General features: G+C 32.8%; 1 protein-coding gene across 5 annotated transcripts in view; it reads right to left on the bottom strand.

The window, feature by feature from the left end:
• LOC114341323 (protein polybromo-1) overlaps window positions 1-18,558 on the bottom strand; it is a gene marked incomplete at its 3' end in the record, with an annotated part of 193,079 nt that overhangs the window by 167,530 nt on the left and 6,991 nt on the right. For all 5 annotated transcript variants that reach the window (XM_050657981.1, XM_050657977.1, XM_050657978.1 and 2 more), the window contains 1 exon segment: window positions 13,457-13,586. In XM_050657981.1, the coding sequence (XP_050513938.1) occupies window positions 13,457-13,579 (123 nt within the window).

Raw genomic sequence — 18,558 nt, 5'->3', positions numbered from 1 at the left:
ACAAAATAACCACATTTTCAGACGGTTTTTCACAAATAACTCAAAAAGTAAGTATTTGGTGGAAAAAAAAATTCATATCAAAAATATAGCACGTAAAAAAGCGAAAAACTTGGTGTATATATTAGGTCACTGTACCTAGTAGAAGCAGAGTTATAGCTAATGAAAAACGCTGGACGGAAGGGCCGCCCGAGAACTTTATCGTACCGATCTATTATCGTTATCGTACTAGATACTGGCATTCTATAAAAATAACAAAGTTACCTACTCGTTATTTTAATATTTTAGAAACACCTTGTATACTTGAAAATATTTTATGGTTCTACGCATCATTAACTCCTGCATTTGAGAAAATGTTCGGGGACACACTATAGATTATTGCATAAATCAATAGAATATTAGTCATACTTTCATTTCAAATTAGTTCATTTTTCTGAGAAATTAATAGTTTACAATATTTGCAATTTACTGCATCGATTTTAATGAAATTTTTTGAGTAGCCCAAAGCCCAACCTCCTAATTCAAAGTCTATCCTATATACTATGGCGCTTTTATCATGGGGGCGGTTCCCACCACTTCTCGGGGATAGAACATTTTTATTTTCGAATTGCATGGAGCAAAAAGAAGAATTTTAAGAAAATTTAAAAATGCGCACTATAATTTGATCTTATTTTTTTCACCCGTCCAACTTTTTGAAAGTAGAAATAACACTATATTAAGAGGTATTGCAAAAGAAAAACAATGCATTTAAATTCTGTTGGATGAGGGGTTAAATGTATGTACTTCTCATTTTTCCTTAAAATACATTAGTCATATATTTTTTTGCACCATATCTCGCTTAGTTTGAATGTAACCGACATTTAACGGTGCTCGTTTTAAAGGCCTTTTCAAACACTACAAAAGCATGAGCACTTTGAGCATGCACCAAAAACCAAACTCTTTTTGCCTACCATATCTCTGTTTGTATTATAAATTATATCTCTGTTTATATCTGAAAATTTACGAAGGAACGAATCTCTTTGTTATTTATAATCTAAAAAAAATTTATATAGTGTTTTTAGTTTGATGCATAGTTTTTAAGGTATTCACAAAAAACCGTCCGAAAACGTGTCATTTTTAAATGAAAATGGCCAATTTTAAACTACGCATAACTCAAAAAGTATTGAGTTCTCAAAAAAAAGTATAGATCAGTTTTTGCTTAAAAATAGGTTCTCTAGCCACTTCTATGCTTATTTTCACCAACAAATTTTCCACCCCCTTGAAAGGGTGGGAATTGCCCCAAGATAAAACCGCCATAGTATATAGGGTAGATTTTGTTTCTTGAGCTATTCCCTACTTACTGTGAAAATATCAAGTACATCGATGTAGTAGGATGGAATTCGGAGCCAAATACCCTCATTGACTGCCCTATAATAATGCTCTGCTATGATCGCGTGAGAGGGGACACACACAAGATTCTAGCAAAATTTCTATTTTCTGTAACTTTTCGAGTTTTTGAGTTACAGCAACGGCTTTTATGTCATTGGAAAGGTAATTTTACATTCTTTCAAAATATGTAAAAATATACAGGGCGTATCTAAAAAAGTAAGATTTTTTTTTCATTTCCGGTTCAACCGGAAGCCATATTGTAGGTAAAATTTATTGTGCTAATAGATAATAAAGTACTATATATGTCTGCCAAATTTCAAATTTTAGTTTCTATTACAGAGGAAGTTACGGGGACTCGAATATTTTTTTATAAAAAATTCATAACTTCCCTTCTATGAGGAGTTAAGAAATCTGACTACTGTTATTCAATTTACCGATAGGATATAAAAAATATATCAAAAAATAAACAAATTCCTTGGAGCCATTTTTGAGAAAATCTAGTTCAAAGTTATGTCAAATTTTGACCCCTTAAATATAGGCAACCCATAACTTTTTCTGAAAAACGATAATATTCTTGTTATAGCCCCATCTTTAGGCTATATACATGTTTTTTCAAATTAAATTTATCTTAAACAAATTTTAAGATTGGTAAGGAAATGTATCGGGTGGGCGGTCGGCCATGCTGGCCGCCATTTTGGATTTGGAAATGTCAAATTCCGTATTTCTATTTACCTATCGATTAGCTAACTTTAAGTTAAATTTCATTCGTTTCGGTCAAAATTTGCAAAAATGGGCCCCAAATAACCCCCCTATTTCGGCCACCCTTTGAGAGGTTTTTTTCAAAAGCTTAGTTTCTTGACAAAATTCTCTTAAACTTACTCATACCGAATTTCATCGAAATCGGTCCAGTAGTTCTTGCTGGGTGGTGGCGACATACGTACGTACATATATACATACATACTTCCGACATGTTTTTTTTATTTGCTTTTTAGACTCGGGGGACTCATAACGTCGAAAAAAAGTGAAATCCGAAAAATTTTTTTTTGCACGATCCTATAACTTTATCTATTATACTCATATTACGTATGTAGTATGATAAAGTAAAATAGGTTCATATTCGTCAAATTCCAAATCGTATATTTTAACGTACCATCACCAAAAAACGAAGCACTTTTTTGGGGAAAACTCTATTTAACTTTTTTAAAATGTTTAAAATATACTTTTTTTGTTTAAAAAAAAATTTTTAGCATCAAAAGTAAACAAGTTACGCTCAAAATGAAGTTGGTCCCTTTTTTTGGTAAGAAATCCGGAAAATCACCCCCTAATTAGAATTTCAAATGAACTTAATTGTTATCACTTCACAAGTTTTTTACTCGCGTATGTATTGATCATACGATCTGTAAGTTTCATTGGTTCAAAGTCCTTATTTTTACTCCGGTCAACTTACACATCCGAGGCTACAAAAATTACCATCAAGCTGAAAATTGGCAGGATTGTTCAAAATACCATCATAAATGAACTCTAAAAAGTCCTCATAAATCCGACTCGAGCTAAAAAATTTACGAGGGGTCAAAGGTCACCAAATATAGTTTTTAGAGATTTTCAGCAAAACGGTAAGATTTATCATAAAATTAGTTTTAACAAAAAATGTAGATTAGATAATTATCTACAAAAAATGTCTTATTACTTTTTTTCCTGAGAGCCACCGTTTCTGAGATATAACGATTCAAAAAATGGTAATCGTCATAATATGCGCACACCATCTTTGAGGTAGTGTACTTAGCGCGTTTTTTTAACGTGGTTTCCCCAGTCTGCCTATTCCACGGATCTGTTATGATTCTGTTTAAATTAAAGCTATTGAATAATTGATATTGGCAAGGGTTAAAAATGATAAAAGTTATATAAAGCGGTATAAATTAAAAAAAAGGGAAAACAAAACAGTCCAACTTTTTTGCAACCACATTTAGCGCTACATCCCTTTTTACAGTTGCAAAAAATTGTGTTCAGGAGTTTTTCCAGCGAAGGTGGGAGTAAAGTTTGAATTGGTTCTAATGAACTGTCGACTAATTTCCATCCCCAGTCTTTTGGATCTAGCTGATAGCCAAGCCACACTTGAACTTGGTAATATACCCGAAAAAGATGTTGATAAGCAGCCGCTGAGGTTGGAGGAAGACAAGATAACTGCACTTGTTTTTTGTTTCGAGTACTTTTAAAGAAACATGCATATTGAAACTTATCTAAGCAAATAGTTTTCTTAGGCGCTCCATACATAGAGAGATGAAAGCTAATTCCGTTGGAAATAACTTCTTGTGGAGTTGAATTAGTTTTTTTTAAAACTTCAGCACATTCAAGTAAATCTTGTTTTCAAACATTTTAACAACAGTCGTTTTACCCCTCCTGAAAAATGCAGATGTCGTATCACAGCCAGTTATTGCGTGTGAAAATAGTATATGGTTTTGATTTTGACACTTTGCAAAAGTAGATAAACTTTTCGATGAATATATTTCCGATTGGTGTTGACATAAACAAACTAAACTTGCATAAAGTTTATTGTATATTGAAATATTTATTGGTACTTAGCAAGAAACATTTTGCCTAGAAAGTTGTCTTTCATTATTATGTTCAAACCCTTCTGAGAAAAGAATAGGTAGGGTGATTAGATTAGCCAACGAACGTGTTTATTCCGACAAAACCCATCTTTACAAATTGAATTAAGGCGCATAAATAAAAAGAATTATTGTAAGTTAATACTTTGTCATATCAACTTACTATTTTTGTTGGGATTAAGCCGTAAAATTCAAATAATTCGTATTATTTTCGAAACCTATCTTTGACCCGATTAGTCAGGATGTCACACTCTTTTTGTTTTGTGCAGAATATGATACCTACTGAATGATGACGCTTCATCGGTGGTGAAGGTGGAGGCAGAAGTTACGAATATTGAAATGGCTTTGTCAAAACTGTTTAAAAATCCGTTTATTTTAACGGCATCAAAAGACCGAGATTGAAATTATAGTTTTATTCTTTGAAAATACTAAACATGGAAAACAAAATAAAGAATGTAGTTTATCACACCCACATGATCACGAAGTTTTTCTATATTGTTCAACTTTAAAACGATGTTTAAACTTTTTGTTTCTTATTGCACATTCTTGTACCAAGTTTATCTCCGGCCAAGTTAGTCCATTCTTTTTATAAGAAGTCGATTTTCAAAACTATTTGCATTTTCTTCTATAAACCTCACTGAATAAGGCTCCATCCTAAAAAAACTACCTACCAATATTGTATTTAATAAAATCCCACAACAGAAAATGCCAAACTGTGAATGGAAACGCTCCGCCCCGGTCCCTGTGTGCAGTGCACAAATCGTCAATGTTTTAAGATAGGAGAATCACTGGTTCACGGATTTAAGAGCTCTCGTTCTTCTATAGGGTTACTGTATAGTGGCTGGGTTCAATTTGAATTCTGCACTTACCACGTGCATCTAGCGTAGCGGTGTTGTGCAAATAAATTATGAGATTAATAAATACAGTTATATTTTAATGATACTATGATATTTATGAGATTTAAGAAAAAATATTTTAATGATATTTATGAGATTTTTAAAAATGTGTTTTATATAAAATTTGATTGGGTATTCACTGCACAAGTGAACCAATGGAGAAACCGCCCCTGTGTACTAATACATTATATTATAACGATTAAAAGTCTTTCAACTCTTTGAATCGTTGTATCTCAAAAACGGTGGCTCTTAGGAAAAAAAGTATTAAAATATTTTTTATAGATAATTATCTAATCTACATTTTTTGTTAGAACTAATTTTACGATAAAACTTACCGTTTCGCTGAAAATCGCTAAAAACCATATTTGGTGACCTTTGACCCAGCGTAAATTTTTTAGTTCGGGTCGGATTTATGAGGACTTTTTATATTTCAGTTATGATGGTATTTTGAACAATCCTGCCAATTTTCAGCTTGATGGTAATTATTGTAGCCTCACTCCTATTTTTGAGTCTAACTAGACCAGTCTATTTTGAAAGAGCTGTAGTTAAAAGGGCTTGAACGAGTCACTTATCACGAGTGTATGCCAATTTAGAAACACTGAATATTGACCAATTTTTGTCTTAGAGTAAAACAAAAAAAAAAATACAAAATATTCAGAAAAGTAAAGCCGACTTTTTTTATTGTTTAAGACTTTTGGTATCTCTAACAATTTTTAAGTTAGTTTGAAAAAAAAAGCATTTTTTTGACCATTGCTGCTACTGTCTCCGTTGACTTCACAGGCTGTCTATCAAATTCTTCATCTAATAAGCTGTCAAAGTACTTTCTCCATCTCTTTTTGACATCCTTTTCGTGAACTAGTATTTTATTATTTTTATCTCGGATACATCTAATCTGATTAAAATCTTTTGCTTTCTTTGCTCTCTGTTTGGCTCTTCGTTTCGCCTTCCCTGGTATCAAGTTGATCGTATAGGTTTGAATACGCTTCTGCTTTAGCTTTTGCTACTGCTACTTTCGCTTCCTTTTTCGCCATCATATAGTTTTGAAGATCTGTGTTGGATCTGGTTTCTTGCCACTTTTTATATAATTTTCCCTTCTCTTTTATTTTTCCTTGAACTTCGTTTGACCACCACCAAGTCTCTTTATCCTCAAACTTTTTTCCTGACGTTTTCCCCAGTATTTCAATAGCAGTTTCTCTAATACTACTGGCCATTTTTCTCCAAATTGTAGTAGGGCTTCCTTTCATGTTCTAACATATTTTCTCTACTATTCTCTCCCTGAATAGACCTTCTTTCTCATCTTTTAGCATTCACCACTTGATTTTTTGTGGTCCTCTCCGATATTTTGGTTTAGTTTCACTTTTTACTTCGATGTCCAGAACAAGCAGCTTATGTTGTTGGCTTACTGTCTCACTAACTATTACCTTGCAGTCCTTGCATTCACGTATGTCTTCTTTCCTTATCATGAAATAGTCTATTTGGGATTGATGTTGTCCACTTAGCTGATCATAGACAGGGCAAATAATAAAATCTACCACACATACATCAAGTGGCGAATTTCGATAACCAACAATGGCAACTGCTCCTCTGAAATCAAGTGTAGACTAGTAATGGTCCAAACCGCAACAGCTAAATCAATTAAAATATGGCAAGACCGAATATCAAAAATTGGAAAACCAAAATTTTACAAAATTTGCCTAATGAAACGGCACTGGAAATCCGATCATCGTATTTTTCATAAAATTCTGCGCATCTTTGATTTCACAAGTTTAAGAGTAAACAGTAGCGATCAACAGGTAGCAACAAACGCGTTCCAAGATTGCGGCTCTAATTTTGAATATTTTGTCGAGATATTTGGCACACATATTCGTAATATAATAAAGAATGGTGGTGCAGAGCCCAATTTCAAAAATATGTTAGTATGTGGAAATTACTCTATAACTAAATAAAATATTGAAAAAAGGAGCCTGTACCGCCATTAAGAAGAACAAAAAAATAAACTTTCTTCAAATAAACTTTTTTATCCCGTGCCTAGATTTTGTGTCACATTGGAACTACTAAAAATCGATTTTTTTATAACAAGAAATCGAACGTCACTGACTTGGCAACATTTCGCGCCTATGTGTGTAAAAATTATTGTTTTTGATGGTATAAACGTCACTGTCAGTGTCGAATTACCGACGCACTCACTTTTGAAAGTTAGCAGAACTTTCGCAATCTTGGACCGCGTTTGTTGCTACCTGTTGATCGCTACTGTGTGCTCTTAAATCTACCTTTGCGAATAAGAGGTCGGGGTGAGTGGGAACCTTGTTATGAAAAAATGGCTGTAAGTCCGGTTCTGCTAAATCGAATTTAGCAAACTTGGTGTTTTTGAAAACAGCTCTTTTTAGTCAATGTAAGAGTTATAATTTCGAACCAGATTTCCAAGCAATATGCCAGCTAGGAGGCGTTATTTAATTTTTTTTCAGAAATCTAGTCTTCCTTGGAAATTATTAAATACAAGTATGCATTTTTAATCCTATATTACAAAATTAGACCAAATTAGCAACAGAATACCGAAAACCACATGTCGATACCTTTTTTCTATCTCGAGATATCTTACGCAACATGTAAATTTAAAAACATAACTGTTACTCTCGCCGGTAAACGAAGTTAAAGAAAAGTAGTGTGCTATGGAAAAAACAAAGAAACATTTTCCAGATGTCAACGTATATAATAGGGCTTCTCAACGCTTCTCATTTGTTTCGAGCCTCTGTCATATGTCATATATTAATATTATACATGAATTATATGACATATGACAGAGGCTCAAAGCAAATGAGAAGCGTTGAAAAGCCCTATTAATTAAAACAACAATAAGACAAACAACACTATTCGTGGTGTGCAAGTACTTGGGAGGGGATACGAGAAACGATCGTGCGCGAATAGCGGAGAAATCTTGCAACTTTCTTAAATAATTCATATTGTCAATTGAAATTGTCAAATTGACGTATATTTCATACCTACTGTCATTGAAGAAGAAAAAATTATATGTTGTTCACAATATTGATATGATATGCAATTATTATATAAAAGTAGATTTAATTAATTGTATTTTGCTTGCAGTACTGCATTTTAATAATTCATTTTATTTACTACATACAATTGTTTACCTTTTAATAACATAATCTAAATCTTACTTTTTCTTCTTATAAATTTTTTTGGGCTGCGGCCTTATAATTATCCAGCAACCAGGACCAATATGATCGGCCAATATAATTAAAAGTGCGAAAAAAGTTGCCGAGCTATGAAACCAGGTGTCGCTTTTCCGAACTTGCACGGTCCCAATAAAATATAACAAAGAAATAAAAACAACTATTTAGTGACGACCTGAATTTTCAAATTGTTGCCCATCATTTTCGATTTACTCTTACAAGAGTAGATTGAATAGCAGTCTCAATTTCTGCTCTCGAAATGCTTTGAATGGCGTTTCATATTCTCTGGATCATGTTTTCTCGAGTAGTGTAGTAGTAGTGTAGTAAATGCTTGCATCGAAAATGATGGGCAACAATTTTAACATTTAGGTCGTCACTAAGTAGTTGTTTATATTTCTTAATTATATTTTATAGTGTTGTGTGTCTTATTGTTGTTTTAATTAATTATATTTATATACACTGACATCTGGAAAATGTTTCTTTGTTTTTTCCATAGCACACTACTTTTCCTTAACTTAGTTTACCGGTGACAGTAACAGTTATGTTTAAAATTTACACGTTTCTTAAGATATCTCAAGATATAAAATTTAATCTAATTTTATAATACAGGATTAACCTTCGAGTGGTAACGTATGGTCTCTGACACCAACGTAATGGATTTTTCGCGGTAAAACTCAAATGCTCATATTTTTTTGTCCGCGCGGCCAGGTAGCTATCAAATTCTCATCACCTATTTATATATATATATCCAATCCTGTTACTCCGTGAAGGAGCATAGGGCATCCACGAAGCTTCTCCATTCTCCTCTATTTCTGGCCATGGTTGCTATTTCTCCCCAGGTTTTCTTCATACTTTTGTGGTCTTCTTCAACGGTACTCGTCCATGTTTTGGTCGGGCGTCCTCTGCTTCTTCGTCCTACTGCATTCCATTTGAGTGCCTGTTTTGTTATGTCTGCATTTTCTTTCCTCAGTGTGTGTCCCAGCCAGTTCCATCTTTTCCTCTTTATTGTTGTTCTGATGGGTTGTTGTTTGGTTTTTTCCATAGTGCTACATTTGTTATGGTATTGGGCCAATATACCTTTAGAATTTTACGTAGACATCTATTTACAAAAACTTGGATTTTATTTACATTTCCGTCAGTTATTGCCCATGTTTCACTCCCATAAAGTAGCACAGTTTTCACGTTACTATTAAATAGCCTTATTTTAGTATTTTGGCTGATCTGTGTTGATTTCCATATATTTGCAAGGGTTCCAAAGGCTTGTTGTGCTTTTCGTATTCTCTGTTTAATATCTGCTTGAGCTCCACCTTTTGCACTGATTATACTGCCTAGGTAGCAAAATTCTTGAACCTGTTTTATTTCTTGTTGGTTGATGTATAGTTTGTCACAGTTAGTTACTCCTATTCTCATCTCTACTCTCTTGTTCGTGTTGATTTTAAGACCCACTTCTGCCGATTTCACCTCTAGCTTCCTTAACATCCTAACTTCCTCTTCATATCGTATATTGTGTTCGCTACGAAACAGATATCCATCACACTATTTAGTCTTGAAAAATCTGTGGCCAAGTGTGGATAGTTCATATGTTATTTGACCTGACGGTGTGAGAGACCGAGGTTACCATTTGTTATACTTAACGGTAAGTTTTTGTTGTTTTTGGTCCATAGTCAGTTTAAATAATAGATATTAATTTTAGGAGTTGTATGTGAATATTGATTATGAAAGAGAACAAATCAGGTTGCAACAACTTTTTGACGAAATTGTTGCTAATTCCGAACCAGAACCAAACAGTGTGGTGCAGTGGAGTGTATAAAAAAAATGAGGAAACAAACGGACAATAATTTCAGTTTGTGTTGGACATTTGTTGAATAATTTTATTTTTTTTGTGACATTTCAACCATTGTCGATATGTTTGTTGATATTTTGTATTCAAAAACTTGACATGTTTTTGTAAGTTCTTTGGCAATTATGTTAGTTATCTAAAAGAAGCCAATTTTTTTAATGTGCATTTTTTTCCGAATATAAATAAATATTGATCATTTCTTACTATATTGTTATTTAAATATAATATAGTTACGTTAAGAGGAAACAGTAGCGATCAGCAGGTAGCGAAAACACGTTTCAAGATTGCGGCTGTAATTTTGAATATTTTTTCGAGATATTTAGCACACATACTCGTAATATAATAAAGAATGGCGGTGCAGAGCCCAATTTGAAAAATATATTAATATGTGGAAATTACTCTGTAATAATATTAATATTAAAAAAACGAGCCTGTACCGCCATTAAGAAGAACAAAAAAATACACTTTCTTCAAATAAACTTTTTTATCCGATGCCCAGATTTTGTGTCATGTTGGAACTACTAATGAAATAAAAAATTTAGTAGTTCCAAAATGACACAAAATCTAGGCATAGAATAAAAAGGTTTATTTGAAGAAAGTGTATTTTTTTGTTCTTCTTAATGGCAGTACAGGCTCGTTCTTTTAATATTGTATTCAATTACAGAGTAATTTCCACATATTAATATATTTTTCAAATTGGGCTCTGTACCGCCATTCTTTATTATATTACGAATATGTGTGCCAAATATCTCGACAAAATATTCAAAATTACAGCCGCAATCTTGGAACTCCTTTTTGTTACCTGTTGATCGCTACTGTTTTCTCTTAAACATTTAGTCACATCAAAATATTAACAGAAAATCACAACCTAATATATTCATTATTAAAAAAGTCAGTGTCGTAGACCAACGTTACCAACTATGTTACAAGAATTCACGTTACCGGCGGAAGGTTAAAAATGGATACTTGTATTTATTGTTTTCCAAAGAAAACTAGATTTCTGAAAAGAATTAAATAACGCCTCCTAGCTGGCATATTACTTAATAGGTTGGTTCGAAATTATAACTCTTACATTGACAAAGAAAATCCGTTTTCAATAAGACCAAGTTTGCAAAATTCGATTTAGCAGAACCAGACTTACAGCCATTTTTTCAGAACAAGGTTCCCACTCACCCCCACCTCTTATTTGCAAAGGTAGACTTAAACTTGCGAAATCAAATACGCGCAGAATTTTATGAAGCATACGATGATCGGATTTCCAGTGTCCTTTCATTAGATAAATTTTGCAAAATTTTGATTTTTTAATTTTTGATATTCAGTTACGCCCTCTAGCGGTGGACTTACGATTATGAAAATAATTTCCAGTCTTTTCCCGATGCAACTTTTGTTATAAAATTTTTTTTCCCAAAGCTGTACTATAAAGGGTACCTGAGATATGGCTGAAAGCCATTCTTATTGGGACACCCGGTACAATACAACACTTTTGTCCATAGCTTTGATAACATTAATGCTGTGGCAGATTTACCAACAATGGTTTGCAAAGCTTTTTTTAAACTAATCTTCTCTAAACTCTTTCTAATTACATGCATACTATTTAGTCCAAGTAATGAAGCTTAAAATAGGACAAAACCTCGCAATTTTTACAGAATGGATCGATTTGCTTGAAAATTTGAGAATAAGTAGTGGATAGTCCAAGGATCAAAATCTATATAAGGCCGAAAGGCGTTTTAACCGTGGGGGTGGTTGCCACCCCATGTCGGGGGTGGAAAGTTTTTATTTTATTTTGTCCGCCAAAGTTGTTAAAAACATTAATTCTAAGCCAAAAACGTTCTATACATTTTTTTGATAAAATTAATAGTTTTCGATTTATTCGCTATCGAAAGTCTTAGTTTTATAGCGAAAAAATCAATGTTTTTAGTCAGTTTTCTGCTAATAACTCAAAAAGTTTTCGTTTTATCAAAAGAACTTTACTTAACAAAAATGTACCTTTAAAAAAATAAACAAAACGGTTTTTTTAATTTTCTTTAAGACCAATAGTAATCGAGCTATACTTTATTATATATTAGCTCTTCCTCGTCAAATGCTAAATATTGTATTTTCAAAGTCAAAAGACGAGAAAACTATGCATTTTTCGAGGATAACTTGTTTAAACTAATTTGAAGTACATATTTAGAAATATCTATCTCATGAAATAAAAAAGTAGTCTCTAGCTCAAAAATTAAGTGACTTATAATAAAAAGAATGTCAGTCCCTATTTTTTTCAGCGAAAAAGGGATCGGAAACTTCACCCTACTCACCACCCAAATTAAAATTAGTCATTGACCTTATTTGGTCTTCTTTATTTATGTATTATTAATAGGTTCAAGAGGTTTGACCGGCTTATAATAATTAGTTTTAAAAAAAATGGAGTTAAAAGCGAATAAAGAATTTTTGTAGTTTGGCAAAAATGCCCTTTTCTTCATAATAGAAAGATTATCATCAGAGATACAAAAAAATATTTAAATAAAAAATTGTAATTCTTTAATTTTCAAGAAAACGGTGTAAAAAAATTTTTTTCATGGTAAAAATTGAGTGAGCTATTGACAGTTAAAACTTATAATAACATGCAAAAACCACCTTTACCAACCCTTTCAAAGTCACCTCTTTTTGCGACTGAGTATTTTAAAAGGATTTATTATTAATATTCTTATAGAGCTTATAAAAACCTACAAAATTCTTTTTTAATAAACTTTCTAGAGTAAAAAATAAAAAAGCTACGGTTAAAAAATCAATATATTTTTTTGAAAAAAAAAGGAGAATTCCAATTGGAAGCATAATAATGTAAGTTAGCGATGTTTTTAGTCCTTGGCCTTCTATTCTTCTTTATTTATGCATTTTTAATAGATTTCAGAAGTTTGACTGGCTTATAATGATTAGTTTTTAAAAAACTGGAGTTAACAACGAATAACGAATTTTTGTAGTTTTGTAAAAAACGCCATTTTCTTCAGAATAGAAAGATTAGCATCAGAGATGCGAAAAAATGTTTAAATATGAAATTGTAGGTTATTTAATTCTTGAGAATTTGGTTTAAAAAACTTTTTTCTACGACAAAAATTGAGTAAATCGTAAATGAGTATAATATCGAAAAACATTGATTTTTTCGATATAAAACTAACACTTTCGATAGCGAATAAATCGAAAACTATTAATTCTATCAAAAAAATGTATGGAACATTTTTTGCTTAAAATGAACGTCTTTATCAACTTTTGCGGTCAAAATGTAATAAAAATTTTTCACCCCCTAGATGGGGTGGCAACCACCCCCATGGTAAAAGCGCCTTTTGCCATCATATAGATTTTGATCCTTGGACCATCCACTACTTATCTTTAAATTTTCAAGCAAATCGACCCATTCTGTAAAAATTGCGAGGTGAAAAGCTTCAGTTCCTGGACTAATTAGACTTTGACGATCTGAATTTGTATAATTTACAAATGAGATACATATTATAAGTTCACTCAAGCTACAACATTTTCAAGCAACAATATTGTCTCGTTACTATAAAAAATTATTATACTAACAGGATCTGAAAGTTTTCTTCTTTTTTGTGCTGTAGGTCCACTACTGGTAGATGCTTCAAGGCTATCCAAGGAGTCCTCTTCTGTGTACTTGGGCAAAGAACCTGCCCTTCGTCTCTTACTCATGATGTCCCTGAAATATAAATAAGTCACTGTAATAAAATAATACATTGTGACCCATTCCATTTAGGTTAGAAACAATTCTATAAAATTTGTTGGTAATGAATTTTAACCAATTTTTCTTTAAATATCAAAGATCTACTCGGAGCATAATTTAAAATGTTTATTCAAATTTGTTGGTATTCTAAAAATAGACAATTTTTATTAGCGGTTTTGTTATTAACACGTTCGCTAGCAAGCAACTCATATATGAGCCACATTGATTTTTCTGGTCTGTGTCTGTGTGTGGTCTGTGATGACAAAACCTAAATACCCCCTTGGTAGCGAACCGGTTAAAAAAATTCTGCGCTACTGGATTTAGAGTGGATTCAAATAGCTGCGACAGAAATTTAATTATAACAGATTTATTAATAACGAAGTTAAGACAACTTTAACTTTTAAAACCTACTTAGTTACGAGTCAATAAAACACACCCTGTGTCAACAGATAGCCATAAAAATTATTATTTTTTAAATAATTTTAATTGTTTATTCAGTGTATAGCATACATTGACAATATAATTATAAACTATTACCTATAATGCATTACAAACACAAATATAAATATATACGAACACAGATACACATCAAAACACATGTTGAATATGTAAAATTATGCCACAAGGACAGGAACGAGTGTTACTCATTTGGGGGCTTAAGATCACACAAAAATGTAACTACATTTTTAAAATTTTCAGCATTTTTGTTTACAGACTAGACATATCATACTTCAACCTATTTAAGATTCACATGTATGGTGCAAGTCCACCGGCTTTAGTTCCGATTTTCACATGTATATCTATGTGTAAAGGTGGATCCACACCAAGAAAAATTTATGTTGTATGTTGTATTTGACGCAAATTTGTTCGTGTGTGTTGAAATCTTTGTTGATGTGGACTGTGTGCCGCATGGATTAACGCAAAAATATTTTCGTGACGAACAATGCATGCTATCTGTCATGCTGTCGGTTTTTCAGTTGACTTCAAAGAAATTTGAGCCGCACATCAATGTTAGTGTGGACTTGATTATCCACTTGTCGCTAAGTAGATTCAGAGGTAAAACACACGAACTAAATAGTTACGTCATAAAAATACTTGACCAGATTTAAATTTGTGCCACAAATGTTTTTCTGTATTTTAAAATACAACACATACACAAATTTTTATTGCTGTGGATCCGCCTTTACGTTCGACCACCGATATGTTTGTACATATAGGAGGTTGATACAGAACAATAAAGAAAATAAAACAAAATGTAGTTACGTTTGTGCGACCTTAAGCTCTGAATTATACTTTTGTGTGGAGATCATTAATTCATTCCAGGGCCATCAGAGTATGCCTTCCATCACAATGTGCTCAATAAAATATTTGAATTTTTTGGGAAAAATATATTGACCGTTAAATACTGAAACCTCATAAGTCAAAATCTACAACTTTTCAGGATTTATTTAATTATTACTGTGAAGTAAACATGCCAAAGCATACTTTTCAACAAAAAAGAAAGAAAAAACATGTACTAAGCAGCACAGTTTTTCACTCTCCTGAAAAGTTGCAGATTTTGACTCATGAGGTTTCGGTATTTAACTGGCGATATATTTTAACTGTTGAACCAAATTACATTGTTTTTTTTTATTATAATACCATTAAATCATTGCTTATTTCTAATGTATGCAGAAAGTACATATATGAAAAAGTACAGTCAAAACTGTTTATAACGAACTTCAGGGGACTGGTGGATTTTGTATGTTGTAACCAGTGTTCTCTGTAAGTGGTTCTATCTGTTATAACGAACAGGTTGTTATAAACGATATTAGACTGGTAGCAACAGTCAGTTTATGATGCAAAAATGTGTAACTTAATCTATACTTATATGTTACAACATATTACACATAACATGTGTTTTGGTAGGGGAGCAAAGTATGCTAAATATGCAGTCACTTGAGCGTTATGGGGACCTATTGGGTTGTAAAGAGTGGGTCCTAAAGGTTTACGGGCGTTTCGCCCCCGCCGTTTCGTCCCCAGCCGTTTCGCCCCCGAACAGTTTCGCACCCGAACCATTTCGTCCCCGGGATTTTACCTAACATTTTTAACTAGTTGCATTGAATTATACATACAATGTTAGTAATACATTTACCTATTGATCATTTTTTTGTTTGTTTTTCTTAGAAGTGCTTTGTTACACATATTTATAGTAGGTGAACAGGATTTACTTATACAAAGGATTTTGTTCTCAGAAAACTAATTTTGCCTTACTTACAATATAAGGATAAAGTAAGGATTAAAATAAATTAGGATTAAGATTATTATTTGTAAGATTTGTAAACATAAATTTAGTAAGGGTGGGTTATTTAAATCAATTTGGTCATTTAAAAGATACTGAGAGGATTTGTTTTTTTTTAAATCGTCAAAATAGATATAGTAGTAACAAAGATACATAAAAAGAAGAAACATCATCAAATCAGTCAATAAATATATACATATTCCAGAATAGTTGCAACCAGAAAATTTTTTGTAATGTCAAAATTCAAGATTGTACGCAATCCCACGCATATAATCAATAACACGATTTCCAAAATCTTCAGCTATATTTTTGACACAAGCTGACGACATACTTTTTATTTCTTCGATTTCCTTGATTTCCAGCAATCAATTGTATTATTTCGTAATTATGAATACCTTGTTGTTTCCGCAAACATCCAATAAAATGAAAAATATTTGGAAATTGCGATCCACATGTTTCTTGAAAAGCTTATTATTATTGTCGGTTTATTACTGCTTTAAAGGATAGCCTTACTAATAAATATGTGTAACAAAGCACTTCTAAGAAAAACCAACAAAAAAATGATCAATAGGTAAATGTAATACTAACATTGTATTTAGAACTCAATGCAACTAGTTAAAAATGTTAGGTAAAATCCCGGGGGCGAAACGGTTCGGGTGCGAAACGGTTCAGAGGCGAAACGGCTGGGGACCAAACCGCCGGGGGCGAAACAGTCGGGGCGAAACGGCGGGGGCGAAACGTCCGTATCCCGTCCTAAAACCAAAAAAAGTAAAGTAAAGTTTTCCATTTCAGTGAGGAATTTCCATTTTTAATTTAATTTTCCATTTCTAACAGGCGTTTTTTCCGATTATAGCGCCATCTAACCATAATTCGAAAAAATGTCTTGAATAAAAGTTACTTATTTTTAAGTAAGGAATCCAAATCTGCAATAAAAAATGGGGGCTCCTATTTACGATTTTAAAGTAACCCCATCTCCGTGGGGGTCGTGTTTGGTGCCATTCAGTAGATTTTTTAAAAATATTGAAGTGTATTTTTCAGTTTTTCGATCTGATGTTCCTTTCCAAAATATCACGGCATTCGTATTTAAAGTATTAAATTTACCCCCAACCCCTCTCCGTGGGAAGTCATGTTTGGTATCATTCGATAGATTTTTGAAAAATATTGAGCATGATTTTTTAGTTTTTCGATCTGTCATTCATTTCACGAAATATTCGCTTTTTTCTTGTGAAACTTTAGGACTTACGCCCCACTCAAATCGTCAGATTTTTGAAATATAGACTGTTTTGCATGTACTTAACTTACCTTATCTTAATCTGACGATAAGGATATTTTTTTTCGCGCCCCCCCCCCCCCCTGAACGAACTCCCATGCATTAAGAGCCAATATATGGTAGAGGTACATTTCATTTTCAGGGTAAAAGGTTTCTCCCCATGTAATAATCTGACGTGCTCGAGTAACTGCAAAAATTCCTGCTTGGGCTACCCTACCATTTATTGTACTTAGGTAAATCTAAATATGTACATACATACATATTATAATATGTATTGGAATTGCAGGTATAGTCGATTTGCTAAACTCAGACACAACTTGCTAGTGATTTTAGTAGGTACAGTAGACTCGCGAATATCCGAGTCTCGGTTATCCGAGCCCCTCGGTTAACCGAGGCAAAAGTCATAACCGGTGAGTTACAACTTTCAAACCGTGGCGCAAAATCGCCGCCTCAAAATCAAAAAGAGTAATGAAGCTTATGCAAAATCAAAGACTTTTAAATAGTAATATTGATAAGGTAAATGGTTTTATCTTTTATAGACAGTACCATATAGATAAGGTGTTTGGTCAGCAGAGAAAGTGTATTCGCATAATCACAGGTCAGGGTTATCGGGACGATTGTAGGCAGTCTTTCAGAAACCTGAGGATTCTCACACTACCTTCTGTGTACATTATGCAGTGCCTGTTGTATGTTCATCAAAATGTAGATCTGTATAAAACACAACAGCATACTTATCAGACTAGAAATCATGATGCCCTTGTACCAGACTTCAGTCGACTTGAGAGGACCAGAAATGGAACCAGATACCTAGCATTGAAATTTTATAACTGTATACCAATATCTATTAAAAGTCTTGATTTTAACCAATTTAAGAGACAAATTAAAAATTATCTTCTGATGGGTGCTTTCTACTCATTTGAGGAGTACTTCAGATCTAAATTTTGTTTTGTCCTGTAATTTAATTAGTGTTTAGTTTTTAAATTTTAGTACAGTGGAACCCCGATAAGTCGGCCCCCGATAACCCGGAAGTCCGGCTAACCCGGACCGATTTTCATCAGACAAAAATTTAACAAATAAACAATTTAACAATTTTATCAAATAAAAATGTATGTAGGCCAAATAATATTTCAGAGATAATGTGCATTTGTGTAATTTGAACACATAAGTACAATAGTAAAAATGATTCATGCACACGGCGGCAGCCAGAGCGACCGTCTCAGCTTATCGGAAAGAACAGACACCTGTCTGTATTCCTTTTTCTTTATTTATGTCAAACTGTCTTAGCATTGTTTAAAAAAGACGTGACTATTTAAAAATTCTTGTATTGTGTGTAGTACAGCCTATTAATCACTTCCGTTCTGTAATGTAATCGTGCTTCAGATTGTGCTTGCTTTGTC

This window comes from Diabrotica virgifera, chromosome 8, assembly GCF_917563875.1.
Source record: "Diabrotica virgifera virgifera chromosome 8, PGI_DIABVI_V3a".
Taxonomy (NCBI): domain Eukaryota; kingdom Metazoa; phylum Arthropoda; class Insecta; order Coleoptera; family Chrysomelidae; genus Diabrotica; species Diabrotica virgifera.
Note: the sequence above shows the minus strand (reverse complement) of the source record. Positions and strands in the feature narration are given on the sequence as shown.